Source organism: Poecilia mexicana, unplaced genomic scaffold (assembly GCF_051168715.1).
Source record: "Poecilia mexicana isolate PSO_F unplaced genomic scaffold, ASM5116871v1 scaffold_12, whole genome shotgun sequence".
NCBI lineage: Eukaryota > Metazoa > Chordata > Actinopteri > Cyprinodontiformes > Poeciliidae > Poecilia > Poecilia mexicana.
The window spans coordinates 6,073,808-6,101,710 of NW_028263381.1; the positions used below are offsets into that span (position 1 = coordinate 6,073,808).

A 27,903-nucleotide genomic window follows, 5' to 3' on the forward strand; every position below is an offset into this window, starting at 1 on the left:
ATTTAATTTCTTTATGGACAGATTAAAAAAATATTTATTTACCAATTTCATATCTGATTCTAATGATCACATAAGCATTAATTTAATCGATGGCTTATTGTTGCATTATTGAGACTCGACAGCTTTTCTATTAGCAGGAAAGTCACGAATCCACTGGGGTGGCTTGTGGTGCTTTCAAGTACCATCTGAAATAAAGGTAATTTATCAAAATTTTATCAAAACCTTATGTTTTTTCTTTAGGGATTCCTAATTTTTTAAAAGAATGCTGGATAATTGTTTGTTGTAAATTTTACCCTTGGAAGAAGTTCAGTTGAAAGAAAGAAAGAAAAAAAAAACATATAAATGAATAAACAGAGCAACATGAGTTGGTAAGTGAAAAGCAAAGATCCGTTGAGCACTAGGACCTCGCAGGTGGGTGTCAGCTGACCGAAGCGAGGCAGCTATAATCAACGCAGAGCTGTTTGACCTGAAGCTTTTTTCGTCTGGCTCGAAGAACGGACCTGTCTGCCGAAACGGGCCCATGTCTGAAAACCCAGACAGACGCTCACATTTTCACAGAAAGGATACTACAAGCGAGTACGTCGGCCGCGACAGAGCAGGTAAAAGCCTTTCTGTGTCAGACATGTTTTTGCCTTTAACGGAGGGCGGAGGGAGAAGGTGGGGGGTGTTCTCATTTATGAGCCGTCGGCTTGTAAGTCCTCTGTGTGAGCTTATGTTGTTGCTTTATCCGCGGCAGCAAGATGGAGTGTGAGTGGAAGCCAGACGAGCAGGGGCTTCAGCAAATACTACAGCTGCTGAAGGAGTCTCAGTCACCAGATACGTCCACGCAGAGATCCGTCCAGCAAGTATCCTTTCCTCCGGTTTAAGATTTATCCATTTATCACAGCCCAGTCACACTCAACAGGCTAGCTGTAGCTAATGTACGCCAAGGTGTTTACCATTAGAATCATGTTCGCCTGTGCTGACCGGGTTTTCTCTCTTTTTTTCCCTTTTTCTTCCCATAATAACCTCACCAAGGTTCATGTAAACAAGGTCATGTATGCCGTTATTGAAAAGTCAATGTAGAAAGCTGTTAATGTCAATAATTAGATTAAAAACAATGACATTTTTGATGTTTTTTTTTATTATATTTAATTTATTTAAGATAAAAATAAATAGGAATTTTATCAAATAATCATGTTATCCCCAATTTTTTTCCTTTCAGTTTAGTTTGAACGGCTGTGTTCACAGAAAAGTCTCACTAATTATTACACACTAAATTGAAATCTTGTTTTTTGTTCTATGGCATTATGCTGTAATTGCAGCTTTGGTTGTGTTTTTAATATGCACTTGCATATCTTCAAAAGGAAAGCAGTGACTTAAGATGGCAGTGATCTTACACCACGAGTACAAATTACTGAGAGGCTGCATGAAAACAAGATGATACACATAGTTTAGACTCTCCTTATTTAAAGCGCCACAGCATCTCGTGTTTGAACAAGTCCTGATGAAATTTATTGACTCTATGCAGCTCCGGCCTGTTTTATCTTCTTTCAGCTAATTAGACTGAAGTTCTTTCCAATACACAAGCTCTGAAATGAGCAAAAATTAGGAAAATGTAATGAGCTGCTCCCTTATTTGGATGGTTTAATATCAAGGAATAATCAAAAAGTTGCCATTTTAAAACCACAAAATTTTCCGTAGTACCATTGCTATGATGGAAAGCCCTTTTAATGAAATGTCAGGGAATTACCAGAGTTTGAGCTGACTTCATGCCGTGAAGAGTGACTACTATGAATACCATTTCTCGTATGTTGCTCTACACTGCTGAACAGCTGGCTGAAAGGTTACCACACCTTTTCTTTGATTACAAAGTAAAGGTGTAATCTTTAATAAATAAGCCCTAGCTGTAGCTCTTATTAAAGTAAAGGCGTTGTAAAACAAGAAACGAGGAACGTGTTGGTTTAAAAGTAGCCTGCATTTTGCTGAATTTAGTAAATGACTGCTAGAAATATTAATATCTATATTTTTGATTTAAACTAAACAAGCATTTTAGTTGCGGTTTACTTTAATCTGGTACCTTGGTAAAGGTACAAGGAAGACGAAAAGGGCAAAAAAAAAAAAACTGTCCAGCTGTCACTTGAGCTTTCACGTTGACATTTACCATGGTGTCGTTTTTCAACAGGGCGCCAAAAAACGAGCAACGCTCGAATCGCAAACGTGTTGGAATGGACGTGTTTTCACTCTCATGACACATCCGGACGCAGACGTACAGACACTTAAATGGGAGAGGGGGGATAGAAGCTGCCTCAGGGACGAGGGGTGTGCGTGCGTGCGCGCGTGTGTGTGTGTGTGTGTGTGTGTGTGTGTGTGTGTGTGTGTGGTTTTTGCTAATTGCAGCTTATACAGTGTTAAGTGCTTCATTACCTCTGCCGTCGTTTCACTCGTGAAGTGTCATCAGATGGAAATGAGCTTTAATATTTTCACATTAGAGGAAAAAAGGATCATCCACAGCGAGGCCGACTTGTTTCTGTGTGGCTGCTTGCTGATCCTAAATGACTTGCTTACGTAACCCCCCCTCCACACACACACACACACACACACACACACACACACACTCACACTCTCATATGAGCCACATCATTAGCTCATAGACAATATTGCCCTAAAGACGCCATCTGGTCGGGTACTCACAGTACTCGGTCATAGTAAATGACATATTTATGACCCATTACAAACGTCCACACATTACACCACCACTTACACACATTAACTTTATCCACTACTTCTTCTTTTTTTCTTTCTTCTTTTGGCCCTGGATGAAAAAGTAAATACTCTGCGTCACTGCTGCTGCAGTAAAGATACTGATGTTGTGCATCCCTTGTGTATGGTTGTCATCCTCAACCGCTTTCTTTTTCTCAGAGACTCGAGCAGCTGAACCAGTATCCGGACTTTAACAACTATTTGATATTTGTTTTGACCAAATTAAAATCTGAAGGTAAGCTAACTCGTCTGTCCACCTCCTTCTATTCTCACGTCACATGTTTTTTTGTTTGTTTGTTTTTTCCTCTTTATTCTATGCAACACCTTTTGGAAAGGAGCTATCTGGCCATGACTCAGGGTGACCCTGGGGCATCTTCGCTATAGATGATGTGGCTCTGGGAATATGGGTCACTCTAAATTTAAACCTGATTCCTGGCAGAGATGCAGCGTTTGGCACGACTGTCTGCTAAGTACAAGATCCGAGACGTTTTAATTTGCTGCTTGCACACCTTTTGAGCTCGGTTTAAATGCCGAAAGGTGGAAACATTTTAAATTTAGTGGATTATTGTATTTAAATAGAACGTTAACATCAATAGGGCTGTGAAAAGTATTTGCCCCCCTTTATAGAGTTCAGTCATTAAAAACAGTTTTAATATCAGATGACAGAGTGTCTGCGCATCCTTTTATAACACTTACATTTATGTGTCTAAAATTAAAGTCTTACAGCGTCTTAAATGTCGTAAGAAAAAATGTAAGTCGGCCTTAAATACATTACAGGGTGTCTGCACATCCTTGAAAAGTTTTAATTCCATGAATCTAAGATAATGGCCGTAAAATTTCTTAAATTCGTCCAAAAACAATAAGTTGGCCTAAAATACATTGATCACAGGTCTTAAATTTTGTGTTGGCAGGATTATTTAATCTCATATTCTATGAGAATAAAGCCAGAGAGGGGGTGAAATAGGTTTTCAATGCACAGTAAAACTGTAAGTTATGGCAAATAATTACTGTTTTTGTTGTTTTTATTAACATTTGTTTTTGTTCAAGTCTAAGTGATGTTTATAAAATTGCTACCCGTGTCTTGTTTACCTTCACTGGCCTGTTTCTGGTCTCCTCACAGACGAACCGACCCGTTCCCTGAGCGGACTGATTCTGAAGAACAACGTCAAGGCTCACTACCAGAACTTCCCAAACGGAGTGTCTGATTTCATCAAGAGCGAATGCCTCCAAAACATCGGAGACTCCTCTCCCCTCATTCGTGCCACAGTGGGTAAGTCGGGTGCCATGTTTTAGGGAAAAATCTGTCCAATGCATGCAATCATTGAGTTCATTTTGTGAAATTTCCAAAACTGCCCCGCACGTTCAGGAACCACGAGAGATGCATGTCGTATGAAATCCGAATTTCTTCTTTGAAATCGTAGCAGACGGCACACACTTACATTCTGCATGCCAATAATACATCTGGCTCCGGTTTCAGTGCCCTTGATGTCCAGCTAAAGTGTATTTTAGTAACCAAGCCGCTAAATCTCATAAAGACTGGTGGGGATCTAGTTCTTGTCATCGGATATTCAGCTTTAATATCTCAATTGCATATCTTCCTAATAACATATCGCCTTAGTTACCACAAAGCTTATCTGTACGTGATTCTAAATGGATATTAGATGAAGTGAGAGTTTCTAGGAAAGACTTTGGTTTTTATTCATCACTACAGCAAAGAGTACACTTATAATAATTTGATATTATGTTAAATAAAAATATTATTCACATAATATAAAAACACTATGTTAATTGATATAAGTGAATACTTTTGCAGTTTGACTGAAATGACTTTCCTTGAGAATAAAAATCTCAACTAAATGTTATGTCAAACCTTTTATTTGAGCCGTTTAGCCATGAATGTGTTGAACTTCAGGTTCCGGTGCACCAAATGCTGCATGCTCACTGCTCTATCAAACTCAGGCTCATCAGGACGGTCCAAACCCAGTGGAAAGGCATTTGAATCAGAGAAAAGTGTTCTATCGTTTGTGAAGGATAATTGATGAAAATCGACACATTTAGAATCAAACGAATGTCAGTTCGTTATTCCTTTTTTTTTTTTGTTTTTGCCTCCCTTTTCTGAAATGAAAACAAATTCACGCAGGGATGTGTCGGACGTATTGTAGCTAAATTCTATCATGGTGTTGGCAGGACAGCCCGGCAGCCATTACTGTTGTTCTTCCCCTCCTTCACCTCTGACTGCTTGGCTTAGCAGCAGCTTAACAGGATGCTGCTAACGTGAAGCGACATTCTGAACAGGAGTGCAGCTAAAATCAAAGCAAAGACATTTACTTAAGGCAATTCCTGTAAACAAAAATCTTTCTTCTCTCTTTTTTTTTTTGCTGGCAATAAATGAAATATTAGGAATGCTTATTGTTTATTAAAATACGAGGCATGAGTAGGGACAACGGCGTAAAATTGATTTGATAAAAATTGTGCTTTGGTCATGGGGCTAACTCCAATTAGCACCACGTGCTTCGCGTTGTCAGGACGCCGTAGCCTGTAGCTGCTGTGATCTAAGCTTGCTGTGCTTCTCTAAGACTGGAACATGACCTGCTTAATTTCCCTGTGAAATGTTTTAACAAGTTGTGGTTGGTGTGATGAAAAGAATCTTTCATGAGAATCGGTGATTTGTGGTTTTATTGCTTTCTGTTGAGCCTTCTTGCAGAGCGAAGCCTAGACCTCGGAGTTGCAGCTGCAGCCAATTCAGCTTCTCGTTCCTGTTCTGTATGAAGCTCCTACGTGTGTGCTTGTGGTAGTTGGTGTGATGTTTGTGCGTTCAAGTGTGCAGAGTCAAACTGAGTCTCTCCACCACAGGGATCCTCATCACCACCATCGCCTCCAAAGGAGAGCTGCAAAACTGGCCTGAGCTTCTGCCCAAACTCTGTCTGCTGCTGGACTCTGAAGACTACAACACATGTGAAGTGAGAAGTTCACATGTTTTTCATATGTTTAGCATGTTTGTATACAGTACAGTGGATATATTGGCTATACTTTGCCCATTAACTTTTGCAAAATAGCTTAATTTCAGTCAAGTTGGGCCAATGGCATCCATGGGCATTAATTTGAAGTCTTGTTGGGGATTGGAGTTAGGTTCTGGTCTTTGACTGGGCCATTCTAACACAAGTTTATTCTTTAACCTAAGCTAGGGAATTCTTGCTAGACGTTTAGTCTTTTAACGGTTTTATATCCAGTACTACCCTGCAACACATTCTCAATGAAACAATTATTTGCCTAGAATTTGGGTAAAATTGATTTTAAAATCTTTTAAAAATAATGAGGATTAAAGTGCTGCTTTTCAAAATTCCCGTAGCACCTGGCTGTGCTACCTTACTAAGGCTTGCTTGTGTTTTAAACAGGATTCAGCCGTTGTGCTTTTACGTTTTGAGTTTTGGATCCCATGTAGCTGCATAAGAACAAAGGTGGCTGTTTTGTGTTGGTCTGTCACATAAAATTCCAGTGAAATGCAGTCAAGTTGTGACCCAACATGAAAAGTTTCTTTTTTTAACAGGGCTGGAAGTGAGCATGTTTGTCACCGAAGACCCCCAGTAAGCAATACGCGTTTGTTCGGTAATTTGTTGTGGGCAGAAAAGAGCTGCGTCTAAAACAGCATCTGGATGACGTCCTGCTGGACAGATGAGCTTAAGGCGGCCTCACAGCTGGAGCGGCAGCTACTACCACAGATTATTCAACATGGGAATATCATCAGTCTCTCTTTTTCTGTCATAACCTGAAAACCATATGACCCCATTTTCTGGCATTTAGCACATAATCACACAGAATGGGTTTTTTGCAGTGGATATTTGGGGGAAGAAAAAAAAAAAAACCTTTTTTTCCCCATGTCCTCCATGTTTGTTTTTAATCTATTATCCATTGTCATTCAGTTTTTTTGGACTTTAAACTGTAGATTTGGCTCCCTGTCAGATTCACAGTTTGATAGCTACATATTTAAATGCTCCAGAGCAACGTTGGAATAAATCACAGCAGTTTGTATGTTTTGTTGCATCATAAAAGTGTCTCGCCAGTTTGACCGGACAGGATTGCTCGTTACACCAGGAGCATCCAGATGACTTTCAGGAAGCAGGATTATCTGACATTTAAGGCAGAGGTGTGGGGCAGAAAAAAAAAAAAAATGGATCCCCCTCGTGGCAACCCAGCCATCATCTCTTATAAAGCTGATTCAGAGTCTTAGATTTAGGTCAGCTATTTACTGCAGAGGATCTTGAAGTGTGTGTGTGTGTGTGTGTGTGTGTGTGCGTGCGTGTGCGTGCGTGCGGCTTAAGACTGAACAGCGGCTGAATGTAAAAACCCTTTAGTAGAGTTGATACGTTTTCTAAAAGCGGCTTGAAGGCCGCAAAGCTTCTTAATGTCTGATTTTGAAGATGATTAAATTAATGCTGGAGCACAAATTGTCCTCCAGGTTTAGATGTGTTCTAAAATACTTCATGTTCTTCTGTTCTTGGGTTGTTGTAGCAATGTGGACATACCTTCTGAAACAGTGTTTCTCAATCCTGGTCCTCACCGCCCGCCTGTCCTGCATGTTTTAGGTATTTCCCTTCTGCCACACACATGAATTGTATCTCTGGGTGATTAACGGGCTTCTGCAGCACTTGATGGTCATGCAATCATTTGAATCAGCTGTTCTGGAATCGAGACACATCTGAAACATGCAGAGCAGGGGGGCGGTGAGGACCAGGGTTGAGAAACACTGTTCTGAAACTATTGTTCAGCCTAATGGAAGCACATCTGACTAGCAGCAAATGCCACAGAAACATTTACTTTTTTCTGAAATAAAGAATCCAATTATAGATGTGTGATTGTTGCGAATGTTTGTTTGCAGATTTATAAAAACAAGGCTATTTTTGATGAATTATACCTTTTTGCTGTCCCACTCAACGGTAAATTTAATACAGTTTAGTTACTCAGTGCAATGAAACATTACACTGCATTCTTTCAGTGTTGCATTTTTGTTAGCACCAACATTTTTACGTTCATATGACACAGACACATAAGGAACAGTAAAATCTACCTTTGAGAAAGCTAGAGTACAAATGCCTGAATTAGGACTTCCTAGTTTTAGATGCATTTTCCAGGTGAATCTGTATTGAGGTGTTGATATCTGTAATTTTGCTGGCAATAATCAACACTTATAAATAATCCTCAGTAGCTGTGTTTCTGTTAGAAATGCACGCAAAACTTTTTTGATATTCCGCTAATGTAGAAAAAGCACATTTTTGCATTTGCGGTGTTTCTGTTTAATAAGAAACTCAATTTATAATCACGCGTGAATATGTTTGTTCAAGGATAAGCTATTATAAAAACATCCCACGTCATCTTCCCACCTACCACTTCCTGTTGTCTTCTTTGTCGTTTCTGCCAGTAGTGACATCCGGATTTTGATCATGTAATGCGTTTGTTGCGAAAAAAAAAAGTGTTTCCATTACAGTTTTGCAAAATGCACTAATTTTGATACGGTCGCAAAACCAATGTAGCGCCAAAACGTTTAGCAAAAAAACAAACATGAGCTTTTTTAAATACACGTGTTCCATAAAGCTTTGTTCTGTATTTCTAATTACGCACTAATATAGTCAATGAGGACACAGCTGGTGTCACAACTACTGGTGTTTTGCTGTCTACCTTTGGAACATATTGACATGATTGTGCAGTTTCTGAGGCGCACACGTTGCTGTGAGATTCCAGCCCTGAGAAACATTTGCTGTGCTTGGCTAATTTCAGGTATTAGCATGTAGTAGTTGTGCGTTAATTTTAGGTTTATGATGTGATGATGTAAAACGTCAGCTCAGACTTTGCGGAGCTGCATGACATCGTTGTCTTTTTAGCTTTATTGAGATAGCCACATAGCCCAGTTAAGTAAAAAATACCTTTTTAGCACTTTGGAAGTGGTATTAGTTTCAAGCTTACTGCCGGATCTTTGTTTATAGTTTCAGATCAGTATTTGGTTGATCAGGCCGAACTCATGTGGCCGTGCTTCACACCCAACCCCCCCGCGTCCCTTGCTCTATAAAAAGGAAGAAGCAGGTGTAAGGTTGGGGCCGGAGGCGCAGTGGCTTAATATAGGTTTTGCCTGGACAGTTTCACGGTTTTGATTAATGGCAGTTGGCATGTGGACGCAGCGGAGTTGTAAAGGTCAGTTCGATTTCTTCTCTGCCTACGTTGCTTGCCGGCGTGTTTCGGCTCCCCGTCAACGCTCGTGCGTTCATCTGATTTCCAGGGCTGTCGAGTTCGCCGAACACACCTTGTTCACGACTTCACTGTTTACACTCCTGTTGCCTCTCTCCGCTCACATCTATGCTCATTTAACAGTTTGACTTGTTTTCACATAGGAAAGCAGCTTCTGTCTTATTTTTCAGTACTGTTAAATGTCACACGCATCAAAGAGCTTCACAATATCTTATTTTTCCTGTCAACCCAGAGATGACATTTCCACAGGCTGATGCTTCTCACCAATTTTGTTGCTTTAACGCCTGCAAGTACTTGGCATTCTAATGAGTGAAAGTGCTTCATAATGTCACCGTCTGCACCGCGGCATGTCTGTGACCTTGACACTCTTACCCTTTCCATCTTATTTCATCCCCCCACATTATTTTTTTTCCCTCTTCGTCGTCGTCGTCTTCTCTGCACGCTCTGTAGCTGTCATCTAAAAAGGGAGCCCTGACATGGGAGCAGGTTTCCATGGAAACACATTTCACACACAACGTCTGTGTCGGTGCCGTCTGCTTCTCTGGGCTGCTTTTTTTAGAATATGCACCATATTGTAAGGCTGCATACTAAACATCTGCCAGGCAGCTAATATTAGCTGAGAGAGGTGCGTTTAAGGGCCGCTGGCCAACAGATTGAAGGTTGTTGTAGCAGAAGCAGGTGAATCCTGTTGAGGTTTGTGAAACATTTGTTTACAGTAGAGCAGATTACACCAGGATTTGCAACATATTTCAATATTTTTGAAAGCTTTCGGCTGAAGAGAAATCACCATCAACTGCATTGAGGTCTGTTTCCTGTAGCTGCGGTTCAGACAATCTGTCTGACTTGATGCTTATTTAGAATAGAATACCTTATTAATCCCCCACATTTGCAGAATTGTGAAACATTTTAGACCTATTTTTTTTTTCCTCATTATTTTTTCTTCTTTTTGCATGTCGTCTTTAGGGAGCGTTCGGGGCGCTGCAGAAGATCTGTGAGGACTCCGCCGAGATCCTGGACAGCGACATGCTGGATCGTCCTCTTAACGTCATGATCCCCAAATTCTTGCAGTTCTTCAAGCACAACAGCCCGAAAATTAGGTAACAAAACATTTTTTTTCTTTAGTTGCTATGAATGCTGTTTTCAAAACCTAGGTTGCTTTATAAACTTTACAGTGGATGTGTTACCATTGTGGAAGTTAAGATGCTGGTTTTCTCTGTATTTATTGACAGATTAAATCCTGGATTCCCTCTGATGCTTTGTTTTATGTTTTTGTTTTGATTTTTTTCAGCTAATGTCACAGTTTTTTTATTTATTTCTAGGATTTAGATCCGGTACTGGAACATCCATGTCAATTATGTGTCTGTGGAACCATTTTTTATGGCGATTTGTCCTTGGTGTGCTCCGATTGCAGTTTCTGGCCGTTCACCGATCTTTAAAAAGCATGACCTGCCAATTCCAAGTTTGTGCAATATCGATTTAAAATTTTATTTTATTTTTTTACATTTTTAAATATAAAATGTGTTTCGCAATATCGTGCATTAAACAAAACTTCTGTGCATTTGGAAGGAAAACAAGCCCATAGCATCACACATCTACACCGTAATTCACAGTACGGTGTAGATGCTTTCTTAACACTGTTTACTTTCCATGGTGGCAAGATAAACTCGTCTTTTTCTCATTTTATTGCCAAGGAAACTGAATGTCATGAATTACTACTTGTTGGAAGTTTTATAAACTATCATTTGTTTAAGATTAATTGACAGGTGTACCAGTAATTGTGCCAAAAAAAAAAAAAAGGTATTTTATTTCCCACTGACTCAATATGGTCAAATAAAATATAGTATTTTTCTTCATTCTTCAGTATCAAAGACTGAAGAAGCAGCAAAAGCTACATTTAGTGCAAGTTTTTTATTTTTTTTTTTAAAAATAAATCTTTCCCCGGTTTGAAAACGTTCTTGTATGTGCAGATTATGAATATTTTTCTGTTCTTAATGTGCCATTGATGCACAGTCAGTTTCTCTATCCCCACGTTTGAATGTGGCTGCAGTTTGCATTTAAACCGAAAACAAGAAGTCCATAAAAAGTAGCACAGAGGCTGCATTTATAGTGGGCAGCATGTGAGCAAAACAAGCCAGTGTGACTCTCAAGTGGTGTGGTTATTGTGTTGCAGGTCTCATGCCATCGCCTGTGTCAATCAATTCATCATCAGCAGGACTCAGGCCCTAATGCTTCACATAGACCCGTTCATCGAGGTAAGCGCAGTGCATGTGGACGCATGCGGCATCAATTTGGAAAAATGTGCATTTGAGTTAGTTTTTTTTTGTTTTGTTTTGTTTAAATATCAGCTTTTATCTAAACAAAAATCTGAAAGATGAGGTACCAAACAGCCAACGGACCAATGTTGTTTTGTATAAAAATTGAATTATTCATGTCATTTAGTATTTTTACTTTTTCACATTTTATCACATTAAAACCACCCACTTCAGATGTATTTGGGAGTCAAGGATTTGTATTTTAGATCAGGGTTTACTCCTCTGCGGTACTCTTGGATAAAACGTAACCTTTTCAAGGATGCACCAATTGCAGTTTTCCGGCCGATCCACTGATCTTTAAAAAAAACTTGATCTGCCGATTTTGATTTTGGCTGATATCGATTTTTTTTTTTTGTTTGTTTTCGTCTGAAAAGCAAAGAAACAGAGAACAGTGGCTGATCTTCAGACAGGTAGATGAGATCGAGTTCACCCAAAATTAAGAAAGTCTTGGCTGATTTATCAGTCACTTTACAATCATGAAGATTATTTCGCGTTACTCTGCGATATAAAATCCCAATCAAATATATTGCAGAGCCCAAAAGGTTGTGATTACCTTTGCGAGGCCACTGTATCTTTTGCCGTTTTTACTACAATTAGTCTTTTTTACTAAAAGAAAATTAAAAGAAAAGGTGCTGGTTTGTGTGTTCTGCAGAACCTGTTTGCACTGGCGACCGATGAGGAGCCCGAAGTGAGGAAGAATGTTTGCAGAGCCCTCGTCATGCTGCTGGAGGTTCGCCTGGATCGTCTTCTGCCTCACATGCACAACATCATAGAGGTAAACGGCACAGAATGAAAACATGTACTCCCGGAGAAAACTGAAACTAAACGCAAAGTCTTCTTCTGAACGCTCAGATTATAGCAGGTCTATGTCCATAATTAAATAAACAAAATGTTGACTTTATTATTGGTGTTAGAATTGTGAAAGTGTGTTTTTGTGTGGCTACAGTTTGTCAGTCATGAGAAACGTTTTCATACAGCTAAATGTCTGTGAGGCGAACTGTCAAGAATAAGAAATGAGAGAAGCATCAGATGACGGTTATTGTGTTTGATTTTGGAGCAGCTGTTTTGACAACTAAGCTAAAATGAAAGCTCACCATAATGGACGGTTTTAAAACTTACAGACTGTGGCTTAAGTGTCTTCCAGGTTTGAAAAAGTATGGAGTTCGGAAGAAAAGCTTGAAAAGATTTTATGTACTTAATGAAATACACATTTTCCATCCGTCCATTTAGCTAACCATCTAGATATTCACCCATCTGTCGATTCATCTATCTCGTGACCACTGCGGATGTTTTTACAGTTTTGTCGCTATCGTTTAAGCAACTCTGGAAAAGCCTAAAATTTTTTCATTTCAAGTTTCGAGTTCATATATATAAATTATTAATTAAGGCCTTACAAAGTCTTAAATTAATTTGGAAAAAAGTGCAGGTTAGCCTTAAACACATTAATCACACGTCTTAAGTTTTGGTGACTATTTAATCTCGTTTTTAATTTTTTTGTGGGGCTTTTCTGTCAGACGAGCATTTCAGTTGCTTGCAGATATTTGTGTCACGTTCTGTAAATTGAGGCAGTTGAGGCTACCGCTAACTTGCTGCTAATTTTCCCTTCTTTTTTTTTTTTTGCGTCTGTCATGAATAAGTGTAAATTTATCGACAGCCTCCCAGATGACTTTGCAGTGCTAGATTTATTCTATGCAAAAAAAAGCAAAAAAAAAAAAAAAAAAGCTTGACACTACTACAATATAAAATATGCACTTTTCTTGTTGTAACACAGCTGTTAAATTTCATGTGTAATGATCTTGAAAAGTCTGAAATTTGAGTTGGTGAAACCTACGGAAATCCTGGAGAAGAATCCGATTTCTATCTAACCAAAGTCAGACGTTAATATTTGATGATTGTTCTTGAGTATTTACTTTTTTTATTTTATTTTAATTTTTGTCAGTACATGCTCCTGAGGACCCAGGACCCAGACGAGAATGTCGCCCTGGAGGCCTGTGAGTTCTGGCTTACACTGGCCGAGCAGCCGGTGTGTAAAGAAGTGCTGTGCGGTCACCTCTCTCAGTAAGAAACCGCTCACACAAGTTTGTGTTGCGCTTTTAATTTTAAGACCGGTTGATTCATATCCGCCTGGGCAACAGAACGATTTTCTTCCTCATGGCCTCATGTTGGGCTGAGTAAGAATCTCTCTGGCTGCTGGCCTCCGCGATATCGTATGTCACCAATCTGCCACATTAAGCCGTGCCTAAAGTAGACCCTCAGGCGTGAGTGATTGCCTGTGAACTTGAACTTATCCTTGCACATTTTTTTTTTTTTTCACATAATTTTATCCCTGGCTTTTGCTCCAGGCTCATTCCTGTACTTGTCAACGGGATGAAGTACTCGGAGATCGACATCATCTTGCTCAAGGTCAGTCTGCGTTCCCTAATGTGTTTACCTGGAAGAACAAGGATGAAATACTCCATGAATCAGGATGGCACGCGCTTGATTTAAGTCGTCCTTACCGTTTATGTCCCGAACATGCAACGCAAAGCCCCATTTAGCCGAGTTTAAAATGTCTCTGGCTTTAGGGGGACATCGAGGAGGACGAGGCCATTCCAGACAACGAGCAGGACATCAGACCGCGCTTCCACCGCTCCCGCACCGTCGCCCAGCAGCACGAGGGCGACGGGATCGAGGAAGATGACGACGACGACGATGAAATGGACGACGACGACACGATTTCTGATTGGAACCTGCGTGAGTTTTGGTGCCCGACTAGACGTCCCTAATACTGCAAAAACACAAAACCTGGCCAAGCATTTGTGGTCTGGTTTGTAGTTCAAATATCTTAACGCACTTGAAATAAGATAAAACTAACTCACAAGTAACATTTCAGCAGAGAAATAGGAGCTTGTTTTAAGTAAATAATTCATTAATATTGATAAGAAAGCACTAGGTCCACTTGCAGATTGTTTTGCTCATCACAAGTCAGTTTTCACATTTTATAAGTGAAAAAAATGAGCTCCCATATGTTGCTGAAAAGTTACTTGTAACTTAGATTTGTCTTAACTAAAAATTGCACTAGATTCTGTGTTTATTGCAGTGTATGTCTAAAAGTTGTCCTTTTTCATATCAACTGCTCCTAAACTTGTGATTCATTTTTCAAATTTTTTCTTGTTCTTCCTGTTATTTCTCTTTGCACACTTGTATGTTTCAATGCTCTCGAAATGTTAGGAAAGTGCTCTGCAGCAGCGCTGGACGTGTTGGCCAATGTGTTCAGGGACGATCTGCTGCTGCACATCCTCCCACTGCTCAAAGAGCTGCTTTTCCACCCTGACTGGGTTGTAAAGGAGTCTGGCATCCTGGTGCTGGGCGCTATAGCTGAAGGTGGGGATCAGGAGGAAGACGCAGGGAGAGAGGAAAAATGTTCAGAAGAATGCTTAAATTTTAACTTTTCTTTCTTCCTTTTTTTCCCCCAGGTTGCATGCAAGGCATGATCCCCTACCTGCCTGAGCTCATCCCGCACCTCATCCAGTGCTTGTCTGACAAAAAGGCACTGGTGCGATCCATCACCTGCTGGACACTGAGTCGCTACGCGCACTGGGTGGTCAGCCAGCCCCCAGATATTTACCTGAAGCCTCTAATGACTGAGCTACTGAAGCGCATTCTGGACAGCAACAAACGTGTGCAGGAGGCCGCTTGCAGGTAAAGAAAATGTTCACACTTGTTGAACTTTTTCAAATTTTGTTTTTTTTTTAACAGGCACAAGGTGAATATATTTTATTGCAATTTTATACGAGCAACAAAACAGAAACATGTCTATTGGAAAGTGGATGGAATGTAATAGATGGTTTTCCCCAATTCATTTTGGAAATAAAAATGCATGCATAGATATTTAGCCCCATCTGAGTCTGCACTTTCTTTCCAATTGCATCTTGAAATACTTTGGTTATGTTTTCACCTCCTTTCCACATCTAGAGACCAAAAAAAATGCCCGTCGTTTTTTTATAGAACGGCACAAGCTGAATTAGATTGGATGGTGAACAACAACATTCAAGTCTTCATAGGTGGTGGACAATATGGACTAAAAATTTTATCGCAATATTTTATGGTACTATTGCCATGATTTTAAAAAAAAAAGTTTATTACTTCTCTGTGTGGCTGTGACTGCATACCACAGCATTCATTGCATCACAAACACAAATACTGTTTCCTATTTGTAACAGGTTCCTTCAGGACGCCACTTCCTTAAATAAATTAGATTTATATCGCTGAACTCCAGACAGTAACTACATTTATGAGACTTTTGAATTTTCTGATATTTATCAATGCTCTCGTGGAACAAATAGTAAAAATATTATATTTAACATCGTTAATTGAAATAAAAATTCTTGCCATGCTAAGAAATTTTTCACGATAAATGATGAGCGACACGATAAACGTACACCCCTAGGTGTTTACAGAGGTTTTGAATTAGATATTGCTTTGGACTTGGAAACGGAAAAAGAATAAGTAATGTGGATAACGTGTGAAAAAGTTCAAAGAGTAACACATCTGCATGGATCATAACCTCCATTTTTAATTTCCTCTACATAGCGCCTTTGCCACGTTGGAGGAGGAGGCTTGCACAGAGCTGGTGCCCTACCTGGCGTTCATCTTGGACACGCTGGTGTTTGCTTTCAGCAAGTACCAGCACAAAAACCTGCTCATTCTCTACGACGCCATTGGGACGCTCGCGGATTCTGTGGGACACCACCTAAATAAACCGGTACGCAGGACGACAGAAACGTGCAGCTTCGCTTCCTAGTCGGTGTGAATTTTGACATGCCACATACTGTTGTGTCTGCTTCCTCATTTTACCTTTGTTGTGCTGGTAGTGGTAAATGCACTTTCAGATCTAATCAGTCTAGACAGCCTTTCCTGAAGGTAAAAGACAAAAAATTTGTTAGATTACAGGATGTATTTGTATATTTTTAAATAATTGTGGTTTTAATTTTCTGTCGAATTTTAATAGGAATACATCCAGATGTTGATGCCACCACTGATACAGAAATGGAACCAGCTGAAAGATGAAGACAAAGATCTTTTTCCTTTGTTGGAAGTAAGTTTTTTTGTTTTGTTTTGTTTTTTTTAGCACTGGTTCAGTTCAAGTTTTATCATAGTTTCATGATTAACATGTGCTACTAATACTCCGTTCTCTCCTCAGTGTTTATCCTCGGTAGCCACAGCCCTTCAAAGCGGCTTTCTGCCCTACTGTGAGCCTGTTTACCAGCGATGCGTCAACCTGGTCCAGAAGACGCTCGCTCAGGCCATGGTGAGTCTGTAGTTCTTAGAAAAGTCAGTCTACCTACCTCAGCGTTAACTCTGCTCTGATCTGCTTTGCAGAACTATAAATTGAATGAATGTAGTGTCTATTTAAGATTTAAAATAATAATAATAAAAAAACCTTATTCAAAGCACTTCCAACAGGACGTTGTTGAGAAATTATTGGCATTGTAGCTTAACTGTATTCTTGTTTGAAATGCAAGAAGAAATTATCAACTTTTTAAAAATTTCTGGATTCTTGGAGCTAATTACTATATCATCTTGAAACATGCCTGATTTATTCAGTCTGTGAAAAATACAAGAAAGAACAATACTTTTAGGAGACAACAGGAAGGCTAAATGTTTCATCCTTTTGAACTTAAGCCCTCCATCTGAGAACTTAAGTTCAAACTACAATTTGAATAAGATTCTGTTATTTTTTTTTTTTTCTACCACCGTTCAGCTTCACCAGTCACAACCTGACCAGTATGAGGTACCGGACAAAGACTTCATGATTGTGGCTCTGGATCTACTGAGCGGACTGGCCGAGGGCCTGGGCGGCACCATCGAGCAGCTGGTCGCTCGTAGCAACATCCTCACTCTCATGTATCAGTGCATGCAGGTAAAGAGGCCGTCGGAGCACGCTGCTCAACAGACTAGTGAACTGGCGAGCATTGTCGACAGCTGTGTTGTTTCGTTCAACTTCAGGACAAAATGCCTGAGGTGCGTCAGAGCTCTTTCGCTCTGCTTGGGGATCTCACCAAGGCTTGCTTCCAGCACGTCAAACCCTGCATCGGTATGGCCACTGCTGCTGCTGTTGTTGTTTTGAAGCTGATCTTGGTAATAAACAGTCACCAAGTTGATTGATTTTTCTTTTTTTTTTTTCTTTTACAGGTGATTTTATGCCCATACTGGGTACAAATTTGAACCCAGAGTTAATATCTGTGTGCAACAATGCAACCTGGGCAATCGGAGAGATTTCTATACAAATGGGTGAGTTGAGCTGCTTCCAGATCATCCGTTTTTAACCTAGTAACCTGCTTTCAAAAACAGTAACGGTTATTTTCTGTTTTATGAAATGCGACTCGCAGGGCCTGAAATGCAGCCTTACATTGCCATGGTGCTGCACCAGCTGGTGGAGATCATTAACAGACCCAATACTCCAAAGACTCTACTGGAAAACACAGGTACCACACGGTGGTAGTGCTGAGCCAGCCACACAGGGAGGTGCTCACTTTCTCACTCACTCACTCACTCACTCACTCACTCACTCACTCACTCACTCACTCACTCACTCACTCACTCACTCACTCACTCACTCACTCACTCACTCACTCACTCACTCACTCACTCACTCACTCACTCTCTGACTCGCCCAGGTCCTACTCAGTCAGTACTCACCACACTCACAAGGATGCCTGTTCTGGTCTTTTAATCTCTGTCCAAACAACCCTTTCTCCCAAAGAATGAGCCTTACATGTTTCGCTGGTTTCTCGCTTAATCTGCTCAAACTACAGTTATTGACTTGCAGCCCACCGCAAAGACGTCTGGGTCGAGATAAAAGAGAATTAAAAACCCGGCGCTTAAATTCCTGACGCTCCTGAAACGAGCCAAACCATGCAAGAGCCCAGTCTTCTTGGGAGTCGACTAATCTGGACGGACTGACAAGCGAAGCAGGATGCTGAAATAGAACAGAACGAAAAGCTTAGACAGCCTCACGTAGTTACCAAAGGCATACTTGTCTCTTCAGTTAAACGCTAATCCTGAACAACTGAGAGAATGCCTAAACCAGCACATACATGATGACACAGAGCTTAGATTTCAAGTTTCTAAAAGGTTACACTCTGCTTTTGTTTTCACCATTAAGAATTGTATTGGGAGGAGTCAAAATGACCAAAAAAAGAGAAAAAAAAAGCATGAAAGGGTAAAGTGTGACCTTGCCTAAAAACAAGATAAATTAGGGATTCTGTAGATGTGTACCTGTTTGTTTTGCTGTCAGTTTGTGTTGCTTTTATTTACTGTTCTTTAAATGTGAATGCATTTCTGCTAATAGATGTTAAATGTTAAGAATGGCCAATGTTTAATGCAGGATACACGATGATGGAAGAGTAATCACGACTTTGTCGTAAAAATGCTCAAATGTCTGACGATAAATTTTGCCCGCTCTGTTTTCGGAATACAGTGCTTTGCGTATGCATACTCCTTGAACTTCTGCACATTTCGTTGCAGTACAACCACAAACTTCAGTGTATTTTATTGGGAGTTTTTTTAGGGTTTGGTGTGAAGTTTGCTGGAGTTTTTGTTCCTCAACAGGGAATAAAAAAACAAAAAAATCCTGCTTTGGGAATGATTTACTTTAGCAAGGACCGAGAAGCTGGTCAGTTGATTGCAGGACAGAGAAAGCTAAAGAAAACCCATTAAAGGCTCGTTATACCGAAGCATGTTCATCTGTTAGAATGGCCTAGTCAAAGTGTAGCCTCTCTCTGTAGAGGCGCAAAGCTGCTGCAGACATTCCCAAATTGACTTGCATGCCACGCCACACTTTTCAGATATTTTACCAGTAAAATCCCCCCCCCCCCCCTTTTTACAAGTATGCAAAATATCCTGATTCAACTCATGGAAGTTTGTGGATGTAATGTGAAAATATAAAGTGGTTCAATGGAATATGTATTAATTAAAGCACTGTATTCGAACATGGCAGAGAGAACATTCAGGAAGTGAAAAGAGCCAAGTCAGACTTTCCACTCATGCATATAAAGCTAACGTTAAATATATTTCCAAGAGAGCCGGTTTGGCTGGAACTAAATTTAAAGCCGTCATTTTGTGCCGAAGCAGCAGGCTGCAAATTCTTGGAGAGCACTGCGCCACTCCTTAGTTTGCCTCTGATCAGCTGATCCTGCACTGAACTTTACTCTAATGAGCGTACCATCTGCTTTCTGCATGTGTCATTGGACTGTTCATAAATGCCTGTTTGTTAATGAGAATGTTGCATAGTTTTGTGTCTCTTAAACTTAGGTCCTCCCTCCTCTCTGCCTCATAAGAACCTGCTGTGCTGGATACTAGTCTCCCTCCATTGTAGTTGGCTTGGAGTAATCTTGTCATTTCTTTTCAAAAAAGAAAACAAACAAACCAAAAAATATATATATATATATTTCTGTTTATTGAAATTTAACATCTGTGAGTTTAAGGGAGAAATCTCGTTAGCTGCTCTTGCACACGCTACAATTTTTAAATTTTTTTTAAATTTTTTTTTACTATTAACTCACCTGTTTGTTTTTTTGTTGTTTTTTTTTCGAATTGTGCATTTTAAGTTAAACTAACAAAGAGATTGAATCCATTTTTTTTCTTATCAGATCCGAAAAGCTGTTTTAACGGTTGCCGAAAGCAGACGTCCACGTTTGCCTTTTTTTAAAATTTTTTTTATTTTTTTTCTATGAATGTCTTGTCAGAGTTGTCAATGTGTTCTCCCTTAAACGTTCTGTATGTCTTTTTTTAGAGTGCCATGTTTTAAATTCCTGCCCACGACCGAAGGGAGGGGCAGTAATAATCGACGCTAGTGAAAGTCTGTTTATTATCATACACAGATTCTGTTGATTTATGTCTCTGAGTTGTTTGTTTTTTCTTTATTTTTTCTCCTCCCCCCTCCTCATTGCTCATGTCTTCGTTGGCGTTTGGTGGTGTGTAACCGTGATTGCGTTACCTTAGCAATAACAATTGGTCGTCTTGGTTACGTTTGTCCTCAAGAGGTGGCACCCATGCTACAGCAGTTTATAAGACCCTGGTGTGTATTATTCAATCTTTTATTTAATTCATCTTCTCTCTGCTCTGCTCTTCTCATCTGTCGCCTGTTCCTCCCCCCTTCCTTTCCCCTGTTGCTCTCCTCTTCTCTTCCTCACTCTCCTTCTAAAACAAACTTCTTTTTTCAGTTTTTTCTTATCAGTTTGTAATCATTGCCAACCATGTGACTAACCCTGTCCTTTTTAGGTCCTACTTGTGATTTTTTCTTTTCTTCTTTTATTTTTTTTGCCTCAGTAGCACCTTCATATTACACGTTAATTTGTTTAATTTCTAGTTTTTTCACATTGTTAATTGTCGCTAACAACTTCTAAGATGCATGGGATCAGACTTTGTCACATGCCTTGCTGGTTCAAAAACAGAGAAAGGATGCCTTTAATGCCAAAGAGCATTCCTAAAATCCCTTTCTCGTTTCAGTCGCCCAGCTGCATGTCCTGTCCCAAAATTATCCCGACCTTTTTTTATTATTATTTTTTATAGTAAATCTTTCCAAAAACAAAGCAAATTAAAATCAAGGTGCTATACATGAGGTTTTGCTGAACACACTGCACATAGACAGTAACGTTCTTAGATGTCAGTGTGGCTGTGTTTAAATGCAAAAAAAAAAAAAAAAATGATTTTGTTTGGTGTGCATGTTTATTGTGTCAGTGATCACAGGTCATGATAGGAGTTTTTGCAGCCAAAAGACGAATCATAATAATAGTAAAAGAGAAAAAAAACAAACATTTGAATTAAGGGATGCAGTAGGCTGTGTTTATGATTCTTTAATAACTCCTTGATTAGCATTAGCCTTACATAGTGGAAGTTGTTAGTGCACTTGCACAAATTCCTTATCTTGTCACTGGATGATGCTCTTGACATATTCAATGTTGAGTTTGGTCGTCCATGTCGTCAGGTGCACCTCCCTGCGAAATATAAGAGACAATGAGGAGAAAGACTCAGCATTCAGAGGAATTTGCACCATGATCAGTGTAAATCCTGGAGGCGTGGTGCAGGTGAGCTCCAGCCCCGGTCGATTCGGTTCTCTGTGGCTACAGAAGGCGAAATGTTGCCTCACTTCTCTTCTTTGGAACAGGACTTTATATTCTTCTGCGACGCAGTGGCCTCCTGGGTAAATCCAAAGGACGATCTCAGAGAAATGTTCTACAAGGTAAAAATTTGGCAAATGGATGGGTATAAATAACGTTAAAAAAATAAAATAAAGTCGACTTCACCCGCTCACAGGTGCTAATGGACGGTATTATGACCACAAACTCCTGTGTTCTTCATTATGATTTTCAGTCGTAGACCAACGCAAAGCGGTGCAGAACTGAATATCAATCTTGTAGAGTTCACGACTAGGACATTTTTGTCCTCATATAGGTCTTAAATTTGATTCATAATGGTTTTAAACAGTCTTTAAATTGGAGTGAAACCTCCATACACCTTGATTAAGTAGCACCATTTCAAATCTCAATAAAATTCTTGATTAATTTACTCTCTGAGGACAACCCTGTCCTGCATGAGGTCTGTTTTGAAGGGCAGGGGTCCTTCATGACTTGCTATTAAAAGCCTTTCCTTGTGTTTGGTTTCAGATCCTTCACGGGTTCAAGAACCAGGTGGGCGAAGACAACTGGAGGCGCTTCTCTGATCAGTTCCCGCTTCCCTTGAAGGAACGACTGGCAACCTTTTATGGGGTGTAAAGGCTTCCACAGCACTGTGCCTCATCGCGGGGTCCGTTTTGTTGCTTCCCATCTTGAAAACGAGATGCAAACATATTTTGTGGAGCAACTTTGGCCTAAAATTGAAACTGCTTCCCTTCTCCACACAGGTCATTCACCATGGGAGACGAGACGGGGAACCATCCCAGGGAACATGTTACCCTCTGCAGGGGGGGTCAGGGGGTCGACCCCTCCCCGACCTGGAGGAAGGGGTGGGAGGGAGGTGGTAGTAGCTCCAGTTCTCAGTGCCCTTAAGCGCAAGCTGGGGAGGGGGAGACACTGGCAGTTCAACCTTATCATGGGAGGATCATTCATTTAATCACATCTCAATCACAAATAATAGAAATGACGTTTTTCTTCTACTTTTTTTTTTCCTCTCCCCCATTTATTCTGCAGACATCTTGCTTCCAGGACTACCGAAGGGTCATTTTAGTGGGGGGAAAAAAACAATGAATCTTTAAGGTATTTGTTGAGGACAGATTCTGAGATTAATGAAACCAATCTTCGAGATACTTTATATTAAAGCAGCTAATGCTAGCAGAGCATTTTGAAATTGGGCGGGGGAGGCAGGGGAAATGTGCTGCATATCATCCAAAGTAAGTAAGTAATGACTTGCAAGTAACCTATTATTTCAACACTTTACGCTCTTGACTTAAAATCACCAGGGAGCACAATTCAAGAGCAGCTTTTCTGGGATTAGGTAGCATGCTTATAATATTGTGGAAAGCTGTCGAACATTAGTGATGTGTGTTGACGGCCATCGTTGCCATTCGATAAGGTTCTTCTTTGATCGTGTAATCTATATTTAAAGTACTTTCTGTTTCCTCTGCCAGAGAATTACAGCGGCCGTCTGTAACGTAGCATGACAGGGTTTTTACACGCTGGATTCAGGTTGTGTCAAACCTTGGCTGTGATGTGACATTGGAGTGAGTCTCTTTACTTTATGTGGTGTGAATGTGACTTTTTTTTTTTTTTTTTAGAGAGAGAAAGAGAGAGAGAGCGCGAGAGCATATCGAATCTTTAAGATGCCTAAATTCATTTTTTTTAATCATTTTTAAATTATTGTCTGAAATTTCTGAAGGAAAACTGAAGTAGAGCATGCAGGTCATCAGCCTGTGTGTGTCTCTTTTTTTATTTTTAACCTCAGTGATACAAAAACACGTCTGTGAGTTTCGTGAATCAGAACCACACACCCGCATACACACACACACACTCACACACACTTCATCAGATCAGTGTTGAATATGTTGATTTCTCAGTGTATTGAAATTCTGTTGCTGGTTTTTTCGCTTCCTGTGCTTGGGAAAAAAAAAGCATGATCCTGAGGGTGGCTGTGTTTCTGTGTCGGGTGGCTGTCACTGTGGGGTACTTGGATGCCTTTCATCTCTTGCATGTTGGTGGCCCCTCGCGCGAAAACATTTGGTGGGAAGAGGGTTCTGCGGGAGGGAGGGGAGCTTCAATTCGACGTTTTAAGAAGTACATAGTGGACGATGTATGTATTGCAACACTGGGACGTGTATTAACCTCGCGTATCGCAAACCGGAGCGCTCTCCCTGATCTTCCCCTGCCCCGTTAACTGGATGTAGTTTTAAAATACTGTGAAGAATGTTTAATGTGTCTGCCTGTTCTGTGCTGTTATATATATATATATTTTTTTTAAGTGTCAAACTGTTAAAAGGTTACAGCCTGAATGTATTCCATGATGAGTTAGAGAGATAGTTTTGCTTTTATTAATTTTTTGTTCTTTTTTTTTTAAACACCCAGCCAGGCATTTTTTCCTCTGCTGGCCAGAGTAATAACTGCAGTATTTAATTCTTTGTAATGCACATATAAAACAAAAAAAATGTACTAAGAAGTACTTGAAATAATGTAGCCAAACCCCTACTGAGGATTAATTATTGCTGCTGAAAAGTTTTCACCTAATGCAATAAGCATCTTGATGCAATTGGACTGCTAATGTAGCTTTATACTTACAGGGATATAACCAGTTCCTTTCAAAAGTTTTCATACCCCTTTAAAGTCTTTTTTTTTTTTTACATTTTGACACACTACAGCCGCAAATTGTGACTCAACTAACAGTAGTAACTAAGAGTAAAGCGCAAGATAAAAGATGTAAAGTTCATGAAGCGTGTAAAAAATTCTGAAAAGTGTGGCACGCATTGGATTCAGCCTTCAGCTTTACACATTTTAACCCATTTTCTACAAATTAGCTCAAACTCGCTCAGGCAGAATGGAGAGCTTCATCTTTTAACAGGAGTGTTTTGCAAAAATTCCTAATTGGATTTGGCTCTGGACGTTGACCGGTCCATTCTGACACAAGAACACGCTTTCAGACTAATCCAAGGTTCAGTTCCCAGATTTCTTCAATTTAGGTTTTGCTTAATCATTATTTGCTTTGAAGATATCTGCAATTTAATTTGCACTTGTCAAATCTAAAAAAAAAAAAATTACGTTTGACATATCTCGAATTGTGGTGTCATCCAAGACATATTTAATTAGAATTGCGACTAGATAGAACTACTTTATGACTAGTTATGATTTAACTATTCATATCTGAAATATGTTTCAGATAGTCAGTAATTGATTGCAGATACCTAGAATTAAAGCTTCCATTCAAATTATTGGGGAACCGGACATCATTTGTACTAGATAATGCAATTAGATATATCTTAAATCTATCTCAATTTACTAATACATCTGCTCATAAAGCAACATCAGATATCTGGAATGTCATTTGTTGTGAAACTGATTTTGGATGAAATCGGCCTGCCATATTGCTTTATGTTGACTCCATAACGTCTCACAAAAAATCCATTGAACTTTGTGGTTATAGTTTGACACGATGTTGAAAAGCTGAGCGCTTTTGAAGGGGACTGCAGCTGGTTTCTTGTAGGTATCATTCGATGTTAAAAATTACAAGACATAATAAATGCATCATGGAATACAGAGGCAAATACTTACGTGTGTGCGTGTATGTTTCTCCCCCATCATTCTTTGTTCAAAATGTGTTTTTCTTTTTTTTTTTTTTTTTTTTTTTGTCTGGCACATTCCAGCTGTTTGGCACACAGAGAAGTGGCGTGATCACAGCTAGATGGGGTGTGTTCAGTCCTCGTCCACTGAAAGATTGTACGTCTGAGAAAAAAAAAAAAAAAAAAAAACCTCACACACACACACACACACACACACAAATGAACGCCCGTTGTTACTGTGCTGTCCTTCTGACTTGACCGCTGCTAAACATTGTAGTTGTGTATCACCACTTGAATATGTCTTTTCTAAGTGTAAACCTCAGGTTGCTTTTGTTCCAGTGTTTTTTTTTTTTTATCGTTTGTTTGTTTATAATTTCCTTAATGTGTACACCTTTTATGCAGCCCCCCCGTAAACGTCCTGAAGAATGGTTAAAAAGCTTGATTTTCATGCAAGAAACGGATAAACGTGGATGTCGGATGTTAGCTGATGTTACTTGCAGCACTGTGAGCTGTCAAAGCTAGGGGTTAAAAAAAACAACATTTCAGCAACTATAACTTGCACATATTTCATCTACTTTTTTGCCTAAAATGATTGTGATTGAACAGTGTAATCTCTACACAATGCCATAGGAGCAAACATTTGGGGATTTTGTTGATTTGCAATAGATATTTAGCATAACTGTATTAAAACAAAACCAGGGAGTTGAAAACCATAAAGAGAAAAAAAAAAAAAGTTTGCAAGTACAAGTTTGACTTTCTACAAAGCTTTATTAAACGACCGCATTTTATAAAGTACCAACCGGTAGTTAGCGACGACTGTGCAAAGAGCTCCTGTATTCTGTAACTCGATTAGCCTTTAAACTTCAATAGTTAATCTGCCTTCACATTTTTTGCTATGAAAAGCAAAAACATCATTTTGATAGACTTGGTTTCATTTTTTTTTAAATAAGCTGCTGAATTAAGAAAAAAAAGTAATACTTTTGGGGCCACCAAATATTTTGGATCATGCAAAGACTCTATATTGTACTGTAGTAATTTTGTAATATTTGTAAAATGATGTAGTGGGTGTGAATGATTACCATTGCTTGAATCTGTACATTGTTCCAATAAATTGTTTACATTATGACATGTCTTTTGTCTCCTTCCTTTCAGACTCATCCAATTTCTATCATCTGAAATAAAACGTTTTATTGTAATTAAGCTTTGGAGAAATTTGTGCAGAACCTTGAGAACTAACTTGAAACCAGAAAGGGGTTAAATTAATCAGCTTAACCCAGAAGCAGACCTGCTGTCACCGGACCCAGTTTAACTCTGGTTTAATGTCAAAATATCACTTTTGTGTACTATACCTGAATGTTTTTAAAAACTAGTTTAATCAGAGAATCGACATCTATTTAAAAAAAGAAAAACTGATTTTACATCCTGGAAGTCAATCTAACATCTGAATAAAACAAAGATGAACTTTAAATCATTGCCAATGTTTCCTTTGTGTCCATTTTGTGGTGATACCTAACAAATTAGAGCTGACCACCCTGTATCATAAACATGTGTGTTTAGAGTACAATTACTGAAGCAGTATTTGTCTGGTCGGTGGAAAAGTACTTTTCAAATGTTTATATAAAACAAAACTGACATTTTTTTAAAGCTGATATTTACTGAACACATCCTTATAATTAACTTAGGAGAAGTTAATAGCAATACTTACTCATCAATAAATTTATTTTAGAAGCTAGATCTCTGCTTGGCACCAAATGGCCCTAATAATGTAATGTTAAAAAGAAAACTTTTATAAAATTAAGTCAATTGCAAGTTATATCCAAGGTATTTTGTGTTTAAAGTCAACTCTTCCAATCTCCTGAAGACCTGGAGCCTTTCTGCTGCGATAATCTTTATGTATAATAACATTTTTAAATACTTCTGTGTAATGTTTTAAAGGGAAATGTCTTCTTTTGCAAATTCCAAAATGAAGTGGACATCTACAAAAAACACTAGTTTTTTGCAGTAAAAAATTAATTAAATGTACTGTCAACTTTTAAATATATACTATGCTTATCATAAAAATGCTTTTACAAATTTTCTTAAGTTAAAACTATATATGAAAAAATATATATAACAAACAAAGGCTATTTATTTAGCTCTAAGAGGCGCTAATAAGCCGTTCGATTTCCTTTTAAAATTTCTTTGTATGATTGAGGAATTTACGGAGAGCACCTGAAGGCAGCATCCTAGCCTGTGTCCTCATCAGCCGATGGTAGCGCTGTTTCGTCCCGGGTCTGGAGAAGGAACCGCTGGGGAAAGCAGCAGTGCAGCACCGCCTGGCGGAGGTGGAGTCTAAAGGTGGGAAGGGAGAAAAAAGGGGAGAGGAGGAAAACGGTGAAAGGCACATACAACAGAAACGGGGGGAGAACGGTGGATGATTTACGCTTTAAAATTCGCATTACAGCTACTTGAAGAGTTGCGGCGAAGAGGAACAGAACAAAATGATAACGCCTTACTTCCTAGAAAATTTCTGGGTAGGTGTTGTTTATTTTTTAATGCTGTTAACACCGGTGGTACACCTCATTATTCCCTTTCTGTCTATTCTGACCTTATTATTCAGGTCGTAGTCGTGCGGTTACTAGGTTCTGTCCGGTGCCGACAGACTAGCCGGTCCTGAATTGCACAACCAGCATTAATGTTCTTCGGTAATTATTCTGTTTTTACCCCGGGGTTTGGGCCTCTGTGAACCTATCTAACTTGAGAGGCTTAAGTATCCGCCCCTCTTTCCGGTAATTGGCTGCGTCTGGATTTCTTGGAATGTTTACGGTCAGTTCCAAGAATGCTATTGGACACGTCGGCTGCCAGTCACAGGCTCCCTGTCGTACGCGT

At 39.4% G+C, this 27,903-nt stretch overlaps 2 protein-coding genes and 1 long non-coding RNA gene across 8 annotated transcripts in view; 2 read left to right on the forward strand and 1 right to left on the reverse strand.

Moving 5' to 3' along the window:
• Positions 1-73: 73 nt before the first annotated feature.
• On the forward strand, positions 74-26,161 carry tnpo1 (transportin 1). Its single transcript, XM_014997099.2, has 25 exons — positions 74-599; positions 737-845; positions 2,902-2,977; positions 3,863-4,012; positions 5,596-5,702; positions 9,943-10,076; positions 11,150-11,231; positions 11,944-12,066; positions 13,231-13,349; positions 13,634-13,694; positions 13,856-14,024; positions 14,502-14,654; positions 14,747-14,972; positions 15,864-16,035; positions 16,282-16,368; positions 16,474-16,581; positions 17,035-17,193; positions 17,280-17,367; positions 17,466-17,564; positions 17,663-17,758; positions 20,277-20,352; positions 21,262-21,361; positions 21,442-21,516; positions 21,941-22,079; positions 22,177-26,161. The coding sequence occupies exons 2-24, from the start codon at positions 741-743 to the stop codon at positions 22,046-22,048; spliced, it is 2,673 nt and encodes an 890-aa protein (XP_014852585.1). The 5' UTR covers positions 74-599; positions 737-740; the 3' UTR covers positions 22,049-22,079; positions 22,177-26,161.
• Positions 21,116-27,753, reverse strand: LOC148155962 (uncharacterized). 2 transcript variants are annotated; one of them, XR_015764829.1, is made up of 5 exons: positions 27,623-27,753; positions 27,247-27,366; positions 25,028-25,198; positions 21,424-21,509; positions 21,116-21,271 (listed from the first exon to the last, which is right to left on the reverse strand). It is a non-coding gene; the product is annotated as an uncharacterized LOC148155962 (long non-coding RNA). The 2 variants fall into 2 exon arrangements; XR_015764830.1 differs by lacking the exon at positions 21,424-21,509.
• Positions 27,379-27,903, forward strand: part of fcho2 (FCH and mu domain containing endocytic adaptor 2) — a 57,405-nt gene continuing 56,880 nt past the window's right edge. For all 5 annotated transcript variants that reach the window (XM_014997101.2, XM_014997111.2, XM_088010822.1 and 2 more), the window contains exon 1: positions 27,379-27,548. In XM_014997101.2, coding sequence (XP_014852587.2) covers positions 27,516-27,548 — 33 coding nt within the window. In that variant the 5' untranslated portion in view covers positions 27,379-27,515. The remainder of the gene's footprint in view (positions 27,549-27,903) is intronic.